This window comes from Mustela nivalis, assembly GCF_964662115.1.
Source record: "Mustela nivalis genome assembly, chromosome: 19".
In the NCBI taxonomy this organism is placed as follows: Eukaryota; Metazoa; Chordata; class Mammalia; order Carnivora; family Mustelidae; genus Mustela; species Mustela nivalis.
The window spans coordinates 29,742,363-29,755,933 of NC_139038.1; the positions used below are offsets into that span (position 1 = coordinate 29,742,363).

The 13,571-nt window shown below is 58.0% G+C and overlaps 1 protein-coding gene across 4 annotated transcripts in view; it reads right to left on the reverse strand.

Moving 5' to 3' along the window:
* Positions 1–3,887: 3,887 nt before the first annotated feature.
* SNX29 (sorting nexin 29) overlaps positions 3,888–13,571 on the reverse strand; it is a 478,644-nt gene continuing 468,960 nt past the window's right edge. For 3 of the 4 annotated variants that reach the window (XM_082714096.1, XM_082714099.1, XM_082714100.1), the window contains one exon: positions 3,888–8,776. In XM_082714096.1, coding sequence (XP_082570222.1) covers positions 8,647–8,776 — 130 coding nt within the window. In that variant the 3' untranslated portion in view covers positions 3,888–8,646. The remainder of the gene's footprint in view (positions 8,777–13,571) is intronic. The other variant, XM_082714098.1, reaches the window with a different exon arrangement.

Consider the following 13,571-nt stretch of genomic DNA (forward strand, 5'->3'; position numbering starts at 1 on the left):
GCTCATAAATCTTTTTGTTTCACAGGGATCAGTAATAATGTCCCCATTTTAATTTCTGAATTTACAGTCTTTTTTCTTAGTCTACCTACCTAAAAAAAGTTGGTCAATTTTCTGGATCTTTTCAAAGAACCAACTTTTGGTTTCATCACTTTTCTCTTTTCTGTTCCAGTTGTTTCTGCTCTAACTTGTGTTTTCTTTTCCCTGCTTACTTTGTGGGTTCAGTTTATTCTTTTTCTAGTTCTTTAAGGTATAAAGTTAGGTCACTGATTTTAGATCTTACTTTTCAACATAAAGCATTAATAGCTATACATTTCTTCCTTAGCCAGTTACGCTGGATCCTGTAAGCTTCAGTATCTTATATTTTCATTCTCATTCATCTTGAAATATTTTCTAATATCCCTTATAATTTCTTCTTTGGTCCATTGGTTGTTTAAGAATGTATTAGTTCCCACAAATAGGTGAATTTTCCAGTTTTCCTTCTGCTAATGATTTCCAAGTTTATCCTTCTGCAGTTGGAGAAGATACTTTGTATGATACCCGTATTTTTAAATATGAGATTGGTTGTGTGCCTAACATATAGTGTCCCAGAAAAATGTCCTTTGTGCACTTGAGAATTGTGTGCACATGGTCCCTGGGTAGAGTGTTCGTTCTGTGCATGTGTTAGATATAGTTGGTTTACTGAGTCTATATCCTCCTTCCTTCTGTGTGGTAGCTGTATACATTATCAAGGAGGTGGAGGTTTCCAGCTCTGATTGTCAAACTATTTCTCCCTTAGTTCTTAGTTTTTACTTCCTAGAATTTGGTGGTCCATCATTAAGTGTGCATTTATTTATATTTCTATCTTCTTGCTCTGTCAAGTTTTGTATTATATTGTCTCATGCAACCTTTTTAAAAATTTAAAGTCTAGTCTGATAGTCTAGCTGCTCATCCCTTGTGCTCGCTTCGGCAGCACATATACTAGCTGCTCATCCCTTTTGTTACCATTGACATAGAATATCTTTTCCCAGGCTTTTACTGTCTGTGTAAAAAGACAGTGTGGATCTAAAGTGAGTTCCTGTAGACAATATATAGTTGGATCGTGTGTTTTTATCTGTTCTGCCAATCTCTATCCTGACTGGAGAGTTTAATCCATTTACATTTAAAGTAATCACTGATAAGCAGGGACTTGTGTCATTTTGCTATTTGTTTTCCATAAGCCTTAACAGCTTTCTGTCTCCCATTTCTTGCTTTCCTTGTCTTTTGTGTTAATTTTTTTTGAGGGGGGTAGTGACATGTTGAAATTCCTTGATCATTTCTTTTTGTGTATATAGTGATCGTCTTTGCTGTTACCACGGGGTTACACTGAACATCCTCTACTTAGCGCACTCCAATGTGCTTTCATCCAGCTCCCCTTCAGTAGCCTACAAGATGCTGCAGCTCTGTCTCCACCCCTTTTAGTTGCTGATATTATAAAATTTGATCTATAAAGGGGCGCCTGGGTGGCTCAGTGGGTTAAGCTGCTGCCTTCGGCTCAGGTCATGATCTCAGGGTCCTGGGATCGAGTCCCGCATCGGGCTCTCTGCTGAGTGGAGAGCCTGCTTTCCTCTCTCTCTCTCTCTCTCTCTCTGCCTGTCTCTCTGTCTACTTGTGCTCTCTCTCTGTCAAATAAATAAATAAAATCTTTAAAAAAAAATTGATCTATATGCATTGTGTGCCCCTAAACATAAACCAGTAAGTCTTTCAAATATATTCATCTCAAATTAATAGAAAGCGAAGTGTGGAGTCACAAAGCGAAGTTACTGTAATACTGGCTTGTTGACTGGGCTTGACCAGGGGTGTGTTGTTGCCGAGCAAGTAGGAAGAAGGGCAAGAGAACGGATGTCTGGAAGGGAGGGGGGATCGTCATGCCCAAGGAACCAGTGCCGGGAAGGAGGGGACTTGGCCAGAAAGTGAGGAGGACAGGGTTTTAAGAAAATGACAGGTTTCGGGTTTGAAAGTATTGGAAGAACTGTTGTTGAGGACATGGGAGCAATGTACCAGGAGGATAGTGGGGTCAGAGTGAAGAACCTCAAGCCAAGACTCCAGAGGATGCAGGGTCATGGCTGGTGTGTGGGTCTGGAAGAGGCACAAGTGGCCAAGAGGAAAAGCCTTCAGGGAGGGAGTAACTCAGGAGTGAGATGCAGGGATGCTGCTGGAGTGTTCATGGCCAGCGACTGAGGAGAAGGCACATGGAGGTCAGAGAGGCCAGCCTCCGCGCAAGGCTGTTACCAGTAGCTTGTCTGAGCACCCCAGGAATTGGTTTTGAGGAGACAAAGTGTTTGGAAATAGGGAAACGGAGAAGCCGCCTCCACTTGAGGACCCTTGAGGGAAAAATGGGGTGAGCTGTGCTTGGAGGCGGCCCGGAAGCTGAGCCCTCCCTGAGGACAGTGGCACATGGACGCGAGGCAGGGGCCCCTGGGACAGTCCAGGCTGTGGGCTTAATGCTCACAGTCCCCCCAGTTTCTCCTCCAACCTGAGCTGGGGGAGCTGGGGCCCACATGCAGCCCGAGCTTAGTTTTCTTACCTGTTGAAATACACAGAAGGCACAGGATTCATGGGGTTGGGTGAGGGGTGGGGGCCGTAGCGTGTGCGGCAAGTGTCCACCCACATCCCGAACGAGCAGCGGTTGTCCCGCCCCCACCCCGTATCCTCAGCCCGGAGGGCACCCTCCTCGGGGCCCTGGTCAGGTCCCCCGCCAGATCGGATGGTAGGAGTTTCACAGAATGACCTCCCGCCTAGGCCCTTACCCCAAGAACCCATTTCTCCTCTGTTCCCATAAGGACGTCACACCGGCAAAGCCCCTGGCTGTGTGGCGTGGGTTTTCTAGGCAATGGGACTTGGGAGCGGTGGGGAAGGACAGCGTCCAGGTCTTTCTTTTCCTCCAGCTGAAGCTTAAACATCATTTCTGCCAAAAGTATCTCTTAGCCTCACCCCACGGTCCTCAACCGGGGGCGTCTTGTCACTCAGGAGGTACATGGCTATGTCTGGAGACATTTCTGGTTGTCACAGCTGCATGGTGCTAGAGACATCGCGTGGATCGAACCCAGGGACACTGTGAACCCCCTGTGTGCGCGCCCCCCCTCAACCCGCAGCCATACCTGCTCCCCAGTGTCCGCGCAGCCACAGGGGAGACACCCTGGCCTCTGTGGTTCAAAGCAGGTCCCGGTCCCATTCTAGGCTCCCGAACCCAGCTGCTTGCTCCGCAGCACCTACAGCAGGTCGTGACCCCGGGGATGGCGGCCTCTGCAGATCATTCTGGTCCACCTGTGTCACCTGGACTCGGGTGTGAGACGGCTGGGGCGCTTCTGTCCTGTTTGCTGCTCTGTGCCCACGCCAGGCAAGATGCCTGGTATACAGTAGGTGCCCAATAACGATGTGGATGAATAGGAACCTGTACCAAGGGGATTTCTTTTTTTTTTTTTTTTTTAAAGATTTTATTTATTTATTTATTTGTCAGAGAGAGAGAGAGCGAGAGTGAGCACAGGCAGACAGAGTGGAAGGCAGAGTCAGAGGGAGAAGCAGGCTCCCTGCGGAGGGCAAGGAGCCAGATGTGGGACTCGATCCCAGGACGCTGGGATCATGACCTGAGCCGAAGGCAGCTGCTTAACCAACTGAGCCACCCAGGTGTCCCCCAAGGGGATTTCTGTGGCGCTTTGAGTGTACGTGCCCAGTTCTACAGGGCTCGCAGCGCACGGTGGGACTTCCGCTCCGTTTCAGCTCCAGTAACACCGAGGTTGGGCTCAGGGAATGCTGGTCTCTACGCTCTTCCAGGAGATGGTGGGTGAGCTTTCTGGAAATCTTTAAAATGCGTGCAATGCCAGTTGAGCTAGTCAGCGGCAAAAGAACGCACAGAAAGACCATAACTGGGCTAATTTATAAAATGTGACTGTTTTTATTGTCATTGTAAAGAGGTGTATCTCAACCAGATCGTAACAAAATTACCACAGCTTATTCCAAAAGAAAACTTTAATACAAGAGATTTTAGAAAATTAAACACATTTGTTTAAAAATTCTATTGTGTAAACCTTAACATAAGAGGGCAGTTAACGTACTACTACACATTTCAGAGCGAATCTGCGGACAGCTCGACCCCACATCCATCCCGGCGGCCGACCAGACCCGCCGTCTGTTGCCGTGCTCCCCCCTCCCCGGCAGAGGGCTCACACGGTCCGGCCAGGCAAGGGGACTTTCCTGGAGGTGGGTAGCCTCTGCGCTGGGACACCAGGGCTCCTGCATTCACAGGTGCCCCTCCTCCAGGAAGTCCAGGCTTAATGCCAGCTGAGAACGTGCCCTAGTGAGCTCCGGCCCCCCTCACTCCTGGAAGCGCCTGTTCTCCGGGCTCCTTCCAGCAGCTCCGGGCACAGATGTGCGGTCTGCTGGCCTGTGTCCTCTGTGGCCGCAATCCTGGTTCTTGCAAAGGCCTCCCCTCTGTGGTTTCTACTAATGGTGCAGAGTCTTGCAGTGGGAAGAGTGGCCTCCTGGCTTGCGGGTCAGGAAGGCAGGGAGCGGACCTGATCAGGCCCCGGGGAGGAGGAGGAGGGTGTGACCCGAGCAGGTCTGCGCGTGGAGCTCCAGCCACGATGGCCAAGCCGGGCCCGTACGAACGGAAACCCCGGACCTCGAAGCAGCAGTGAACTCGGTCTCCTTACTGCAGGCTCGACCGTCCTTTCCAGAAATCAGACTGGGTGCTTCCCCCTAAGGAAACGGATTCAGTAGGTACAGAAGCCCATGCTCGGTGGCTGTGAGGATGTAGACCCACAGGGAGAGGCTCCCGGCCCTCACTGAGAGCCTTCCAAGGCTGGCCCGCGCCCCACCGCGGTTCACGGCCGAGGGCAGGGGAGCCCCGCGGGGCTGAGCTGAGCGGTGCATCCGGGCAGGACGAGTGCACCTGTGTCCCCCCCGTCCCTACTGATCCGTTTAAGGAACCTCATCAAAACCACGTGTTACAGAAACAGGACAACGAACTTTTTGGCACAGAAACGTTAGATAAAATATACAGTGCTACAGTTGTGCAAAATTAGCCCACAAGCCAAGCCCAACAGCAAATATTTAATGTTCGCTTTAATGAAACAATGCAAAATACTTAGAAAAAGGAGGGTTGTAGGAGGCGTCGCCCCGCAGCGGAGGCCTGCCTGCCAGAAGCACCCCCTCCGTCTGCCGCAGCCCGGGCCGGGGACAGAACCCAGCGTGCCGGGCACGGTCCCGCGCCAAACCGGGAGGGAAGGCCGAGGATTATTGCCGTTGGGGTTGAGATGGGGCGGGACGTGTGCCCCTCCTGGGATGCCTCGGTGCCGTCTGCTGTTCCTGGGTGGGCCCTGGCAGGGTCGCTCCGGGCTGCAGATGGAGCCGGTGTTCCAGGCACAGCAGTCCCCACGGAGTGGAGCGCCTTCCCGGGAACGGGCTCTGGGGCTGGTGCCAAGGTGCCAGGGGAGGCATGAAGGCCTCTGGAGGGGACTGGCGGGGCTACCTGTGGGGACCCCAGAAGCCGAGGCCTGGCCTCCGTGTGTGGGGCAGGCCCGGGTCCCCCGTGAAGGTGGGCAGGCGCGGGAGGAAGTGAGGCCTAGAGCCCCCCACCCAAGTTCATGGGGGAACTCGCCCATGTGGAGCCGAGGGAAGAGGAGGATGGTTCGCGTAGCCCGGGCCCAGGGACCCTGTGCAGGGTGCCGGGAAGCAAGCACGCGGCTGGCTGGCAGCTCTCCGCTCCGGTCTCCCGACTCGGGCCCAAGCACGGGACTCGTGTGAGGCCTCCCGTGCCGGTTGGCTCTTGGCAGGAGCTCCTGCTGTGCAGTCAAACCGACGACTGTCCGCAGCTCTGACTGCCCCTCGGTACCCCGCTGCGGGCGAGCACTTTGAGCCAAGCACGCGGGAGGCTCCCGCTGTGGAGCGGAGCCCGGCTTCTAAGTGCCTCTCGTGCACGGCCCCTGACCCCCATCCTTCCCTCTTGGGTCCTATCTCCACGACTCCACAGGGGATCCCTTTGTAACCCAAGCCCTTGGTCGTACCCGGGTCATGCTGCTAAAGGTGACCGTCACGGGATAGAATGCCCTCTCCGAGGCGTGCCCCCTAACTTCCTCGGGTGCCAGCTGGGGAGGTGCCAAAGGATCTGACCGGGTCCAGGAGAACAGGACTGCCTTCTACGGGTTGTGTCGTGCTGCCTTTCTCTCCAGTGGGTCCTGGGGCTGATGGGTGTCTGTCGTGCAGGGCTGGGGCCGGCCAGGCCTCTCAACGGGACAGGACGGAAGGCCAGCAGAGGACACGGCTCTGGCCAGGAGGTGGCGTTTTGTGCCTCGGGTCTCTGTCTGCAATGGCTGGGCCTGTGCTTCCTTCTCCAGGAGCTGGAGACCCACTGTTTCTCTGTCCGTCCCAGCACGCCGGGGAGCAGGGCAAGGATCTGGAGCGGCAGGGGGGGAACCACTACAGAACATTCTAGGGGACACAGGAGTGCAGGCTTTCAGGAGTGGTTGTCATGTGTATGTCACGTGCGGATCTGAGTGGAAAGGGGGGGGGTCCATACGCCAACGATGGCTCCAGGTTCCTGCCGCGTCACGAGAAGGGGGTGCACAGAGCAGGCCACCTGGATGGGTCGCATGTGGTCCCAGGAATGGGCTTTTCCGTCGGAGTATCAGGAGAGCAGGGCAAGCTTTCCATGAATAATTAAGCTTTAAAAAATAGGCAGAGTTTCTCCTTCTGTAAACACAGGCCGAGTGTGTAATTGTTTCTCAAGGCTTAGCATCCGTCTGTCACAGTTCCGGGCACAGAATGTCCAGGTGGGCTCCTGCTGGAGACTTTGGAGGTGGTGAGGTCAGTTCACACGCAGACGCATTTCGGGCCCGGTGTCCAAACGGGCTGGCGGAGCGGAGCCCTCGGCCCCGGGTGACGTCGGCCGCGGGAGGCTCCCAACTGTGTCCGCTGCAAACCCCACTTCCCAGGGACTGATGGGGGCAGGACTGGGCCAGCCCGAGCTTTGCGAGTCTGGCACAAGTGTGCCCCCACTGCCAGTGACGGCGGCCAGCTGTCCGGTGGGCCTCGAGTTCGAAGGAAGCGCAGTGCCATGGGGACCTTGGCAAACAAGGCAGAGCCCCGGGTCGCTTTCCTGGGACACAGCGTCTCGGGTCCTGTTGACCCCCACGAGCTGATGACGCGGCCCCTGTACGGGGAACGGTGCTTGGTTCTGCTCCCCCACCGACGGCTCCCTCTGAGGTGGTTCGGGCTGCCTCAGTTCCCCCCGGAGGGCGGGGTGGGCTGCACCTCAGCCTTCGGTAAGGGCCCTGAGTCGCTTCTGCTACCCTCACTTGGCAGCAGGGAACTCGCGGCAGAAACCTTCCGGGTGATGCCGTCCAGAGCGTCCGTCTGTCCAGCAGAGGCCTAGTGCTCGCGCAGTGGCTCAGCAAGCCTGGGGAGGCTCAAACGGTTCTGGGAAGCTTGTGCGTCCGCTGCCCACAGGCCCCCGACGCGCTCCCACTTCCTCGCGTCAGTCTGGCCCCCATGTGCTCTGCCGCACCGCGTGGGTCTAGCTCCTCCGTCCTTCCCCCGGACGGGCAAGCCCTTCGTATCTGTCCACCGCAGCTCACGCCGGGTCCGTGATTCTGGAGGTCCGAGCCGGCCCACGGCCCCGGGTCTGGGAGGCGACCTCATGCAGGAAGGCAGCTCATCCTCCTCCTGTTCCGCTGGCCACGGGGGACACACTGAGAGCACGGCGGGGGCACAGGGCACAGCAAGAATGCATCCTAAGGGAATGACGGTGACTTGGAGGCGGGGCACTGTCCCAGGTACCAGGGAGCCCCACGGAGCTCTGCAGGGCTCCGGAGAACGGTCTGCAAGCCTGAGGGCGTGAGGCCTTTTCCACCGTAGTTCCCTGAACAGTCTCTCACGTGACCTTGAGGCCTCTTGGCTTGGGAGGTCATGGCCCCAGTCCACCCAAGCCTCACAGTGTGCATATGGGCCCAGGCGGCCTCCAGTTTCTGACGGGGGCTAGTCCTTCCAGAATCCAGCCTCAGAAGGCGGTGGGGAGTGCTCTATGTGCACCCCCCCCAGGTCAGCGTCCCTAGTGGCTCCTTAGCAAGAAGGCCACTGGCATGTCTCCCTCGAGGAGGCCACATGAGCTACCGCTGGCCGTGGGTTGTACAACCAGGGGGTCTTAGGACCACTGGGAGAGAGTTGAAGGGGAAGGAACACAACCCCCCCCCTCGGGTCCCACGTGTCCATAGACTACAGCAGGCAGTTACGTTACAAGGGAAAAAAAAAGGGTAACAATCATTCTAATTCCCGCGTGGGAAAGAGTCAGGAGGCGGTTTCTGATCTGCCTCCGAGCTGTGCCTCTCCAGCAAGGGGCTGTGCACGGCCCCTGGTGCCCACCCTCCTGCGGGCCCCCGCCCCCGAGCTGGAGGGAGTTGGGAAGGGCCGGCCCCGGGAGGCTGTCCATGTGTCCGAGTCTGTCCTGCGAGCTGCTGCCTTGCCCTCTGAGACTGCCCAGTTTAATCAGTGTCCCGGGACTCCGGGGCAGGGGTGGGGGGGGTCGTTGCACTCCTGGGGGGAAGGGGCCGTCTGCTGGGGCCTGGCCGGCGCGGAGTAGTTGGGCCGAGGCAGCTGGCGCAGCACATAGGGCCCAAGTCTGGGATTCGGCAGAGGTCAGAGGTCGCCGCTCTGGGGCTCCACGTTGCGGGTTTCTCTGGGGTGACCGCGGGACAGCTTGGGGAAGCGGGAAGCCACTTTGGGCTGGGTGTTCTTGGTCAGCGGTTCTCCAGGAGGGGGGACGTCCCTGTAAGACAGAGCAGGGAAGAGGCGGATTAAGTCGGGGCATCCAGTGGGGGCGGGAGCGCTCTAGGGGGGGGGGGGACCATGGCTCTCCAGCTCCGAGGGGCGAGCGCGCGCGGGGCCGTGGCTTTCTTCCCCCATTGTCACTGACACGTGCCCTTGCTGGAAGAGGAAAGAAGAGAAAACGCTGTGGAGAACACTGCATTTAGGGTCAGAAGAGGTGTAGCAGGAATGGGGGACTGCCTGTGGCACTCGTCCTAAGAGAATAACCAGGATGTAGGCCAACGGCTAATTAGGACTTTCCTGTGCGAAAGAGCCAGAAATAGCACAACGAGTCAGCAGTCCCACCGAGGGGGTTACCCGTGTCCCCACAGCGGGCCGGCGGGAGCGTGGCAGGCTGTGGGGGAGGGGGGCACAGAGCGCCCCGGGAGGACAGACGGTGAGAAGCGAAGGTAACACAGGGTGGGGACACCTCCAGGTGTTCGGAAAAGCCTGCGGGAGGGGGCGGTGCGTCCCTTCCTCCCATGATGTTCTTGAGCACCCGTGAGGGCCGAGCCCACTTGCAGCCCCTGGAAACAGTGGTGAGCAAAACCGGCTGTCCCAGGCCTGAGGGAGATTCACGGGCCACCGGTGAGAGGACATCATAGGCAGGACCTGGTGTAAAGGCAGCCTGAGCCTCCCAGGGCAGAAGGGGCCCGGGACGGCGTGTGGGGCGGGTGGGAAGGCTCTCTGAGCAGGGCCGGGCGCGGCGTGCTGGCGGGGGCGGCGCAGTCGTCGGCTGGCCTGCGGCTGTGAAGGCCGAGTTGAACTCTTGTCTGGGTTCCTGCGGTTCTGCTCACAAATGACCCCATACTTAGTGGCTTGAATGCAAACATCCCATCTTAGAGTTGTGGGGTCTGGAGTCTGCAACGGGCCTTACGGAGCTGAAGTCGGAAGGCTGGCACAACTAGTTCCCTCTGGAGGCTCCCGGGGAGACCGCTGCTGCTAGCGGGCGTGGGGCAGCCTTGCGAACCCCGAGCTGGCGGAAACACGCCGGGCTCCCCAGTCCACGCACCTGCTGACTCTGTTCCTGGGAGGGTCCGGAATAGAGTCGTTTGGGGGAACAAGAAGTGTGTGGCTGCTTGGGGCAGGGGAGACCCGGGGTTCTCTTCTGCCGTGATGGAAATACACCGGAGCACGGGGCCGGCCGCGTGTGTTTCTGGACCCGGAGCTGCCGGAGCGGCTGCGCTCTCAGCGGGGAGCTCTATCCTCACAAGGCTACTGAGGGAAGTGGCCCAAGCCGAGGCAGCGAGGAGGGGCGCTGCAGGGTCTTCGCCGGCAGGCCCGTGCGGGGGGCCTGCCAACTGTCCTCCCCCTGCTGCTGAACTTGGCTTTGGTCCCCGCCCACACGGCTTCACCTCCTCAAGGTCCACATGGGGATGGTCTCAGGCTTTGAACCAGTGGGCAGGAAGCAAGGGCCAGACGGATGCAGATGCGGACTTCCCGAGCTCTAGGGACCCACAGGGAATCCTGTGGGGACGACACTTCCCCGGGACCGACGCTGGGCACTGGTTCTCCGCACAGCTGGGACCTGTCCTGAGCCCTCAGCTGGAAGGTGGGAGAAGCAGCCTCCTGAGCACGGCCATTCACCCAGGACACAGCGCACATGTGCCACTGGTCCCACAGGGCCCTCCTCCTCGAGCTCTTGGGGCTTCTTTCCGGGGCGACCAGCTTGGCAGCCCTTACAGAAACTCCCCTTGTGCCTGCTGCTGGCTACCCTTGGGGCGCCCGAGGAACCAGGTCTGTGTAAGCAGCACCGGCCCGGAGCCCCGGGGAGACTGTTCATTTACTAAACCTCTTGGGTGCCACAGGCTGGGAGGGGGGCTGGATCGTGCAGAGCCATGTGAGCCCCTCACCCTGAGGATCATGGGGAGCCCTGTTAGCATGCCACAGAGGTGGCACCCCCGTACCCAGCACGTGGGTGACATCGATCCAAAGGTCTCAGCCACTCAGCAGTGAAAAATGGCCACAGGGAGAGAATTATTTTTCATTTGGCTCGTAAACCAGGTGCAGAGAGCCGGTCGATACCCCATTTGCTGGGGGCCACCCGCTGTAGCTTGGAGGGGGCTGCACATGGGTGAGGCCAGCTGCCGGGCTGGACCCCGGGGCACGCACAGGACTGAGCTCTCTTTACCGAAGCTGAGACCACGGTCTCCCGAGAGCCAGTGACTGGGGAGGGCCATGTGTGCGCGAGTTAGGACTGCGTTCTGCCTGCACGGTGTGCAAACCAGGAAGAAGGGCTGCCCTCCCAACTGCGGGGGCTGGGGAGGCCTTGCTCTATGCCCACAGCCAGCAGAGGGAGGGCTACGAGCGGCTGGGTTGGTCTGGGTGCACCAGCTACACAGCCTTGAACTCACTTGTGGGCAGAATTTAGGGCTCCAGGCCCTGTGATGGGACCCAAAGGACCCAGCTGGACCCAAGCACCAGTCACTCCACTCCAGTCCTGAAGATTTCGCTCTGGGAGTGCCATGGCTGTGCCTGACGGAAGGTGGCCTCCGTGCCCTTCCTCGGTTTCCTGTCCCTGGTTAGATCTGGAGCCCAGTGGTTCTGCCCTTGCAGATGACCCACAGATGGTTCTGGTGGTTCTTCAGATCCCAATTCCTAATCCCGAATGGTCTCCGTGATAGAATGATTCTGAATATAATCTTGGCGCGGTGGTCTCATGGCGGGTGGGGGCTGGGTTGTGCTGTGCTGTTCTGTTCTTGGGATGCCACGGACATTGTTGATGAGGCCTGGGGAGCCGAGAGGCCGGGGCCGGTCTGTGGAGGTTACGGCGACAGTCACAGGGTGATTGCTGGGAGGGGGGGGTGCTGTTGCATGCACGGGGGCGTGATGGGAGTGTCCTGTGTGGCACGTGGAGGGGCAGGGACTGAGCGGAGGGCACAGGTCTCCCGTGTGACAGTAGGACGCAAGCCTGGGTCCATCTGATGAGACCCAGCTCTTCTTATCCTCTGGGCTAAGGGGCAGGTGACAGATACTTGTAGAGAAAAAGACCTCCAGGGTCTGGGGAAGACAGCGGGAGGTGGGCGCTGAGTCTGGAGAGGTTGGAAGGGGGCTGGATCGTGCAGAGCCATGTGAGCCCCTCACCCCGAGGATCATGGGGCACCCTGTTAGCGTCACCCGCTTCGGATGTACAGCCTCTAAAGCTTACAGTGGGGCCAGAGTGACAGAGCGGAACCCCGGGCCCAGGGCGCTCCATGGGGTTGGTATGCTCCCAGGATAAGGATCCTGAGGTCAGAGCATAGATGGGGGAGCAGGCACGGAGCAGGGGTAGGGGTGCTGGAGGGCGAGCCTCCGCGGACACAGCGGCCAATCAGGGCCGGGGAAGGAGTGAAAACAGGTTCTATTTGTGTTTGGACACTGGACTGGGGTGGGGGGTGCAGCAGAGCTGGAGGGGGTGCCTGTGGTAAATGACGCTACGGGAGAAAGTACAGATGGTGTCAGGTCTCGTTTGCGTACAAGGTGCGAGTCAGTCCATAGAAACACTGTTCTGTCTACTGCGGCCCCCAGAGACGCCGGCTTTCGCTATTTCATGGGCTGGAACCATGTATGGGCTTTTTTTTCTTTAAAGACTTTATGTATTTGACAAAGAGCGAGCACAGGCAGGGGGAGCAGCAGAGGGAGAGGGAGAAGTAGACTCCCTGCTGACTGGGGAGCCCGATTCAGGGCTTTGATCCCGGGACCCTGTGACAAGACCTGAGCCAAAGACAGATGCTTAACGGCTGAGCTACCCAGGTGCCCCCGTGGACAGGCTTCTGATCATTAGAGACCCCCAATGCTGCTGGGGTGACATTGGGCACCTCAAGTAGAGTTCATTAACCCAAGTGGGTGTCCCACAGCTGCCCAAGCGGACTGAGACCCACCTTCCAGCTTTGTACCCATCTGCTATGTTGGGACACCCCTGCCCCAAAGGGCTGCTTTGAATAGAGGCTGGATGGTTCGCACCGCCTCTGGGACCCCCTACCCCCGGCCAGTGCGTCCTCAAGGCCCCGCTCCCTGGACCCTGCCACTGCCCCATCTCAGCCCCACCTCTCCTCCTAGCTGGGACCCTGGGCTTGACTGTAACCACTGCCCGTCTCCCTGTCTTGAACTTGTCCAACGCAGAAACTCTGAATTTCCCCATTGCACCTTTCTTCCTCCTCTGGTCTTCTCAGCTTTCGTAAATGGAACAACTATCTGCATCCTGGCTCAAACCCTACCCCACCGCCTTGGCCTTCCCTTCACATTCCACGCCTTACTCACCGAAGTGCCCGGTGGGGTGTCCGTCTGGACGCGCGTGCAACACCGGCACTGCCCTCTACCAGTGACATCCCAGGTCCAGACACCACGGCCTCTGGCCTGGACTCCCGACAGATTTCTAAAGGGTCTCCCTGTGTCTGTGGATTCCTCTGCGTCTCGTCCCAAGTCCTCCTCCATGTCCCTCCTCTACAGCTTCCGGCTGCCCTCGGGTCCAGCCCACGCCCTCCTCCGGCTCTGCTCAGTTGTCCCTGAGCGCAGATCTGAGCTCCAAAGTCGCCTCTGCTCCTGGGCCACCCAGTCACTGTGCTTTGGTTTCCTTACGGCAACTGCCACTTGGTCCCCTTCCCCACCGCCCGCCCCGCACCTAGAACTACATCTGGCACACTCAGTCGTTCAGGGACAGCCACAGAGCTGCCAACGGCAAGTTCACCTGCACTGAGCCTTGTCCTTCCAGTTGGATGGGACCGTGGCCACGCCCAGCTTAGTGGAGGTGGCCGTGCTTGACCCCAGAACGTAGACCT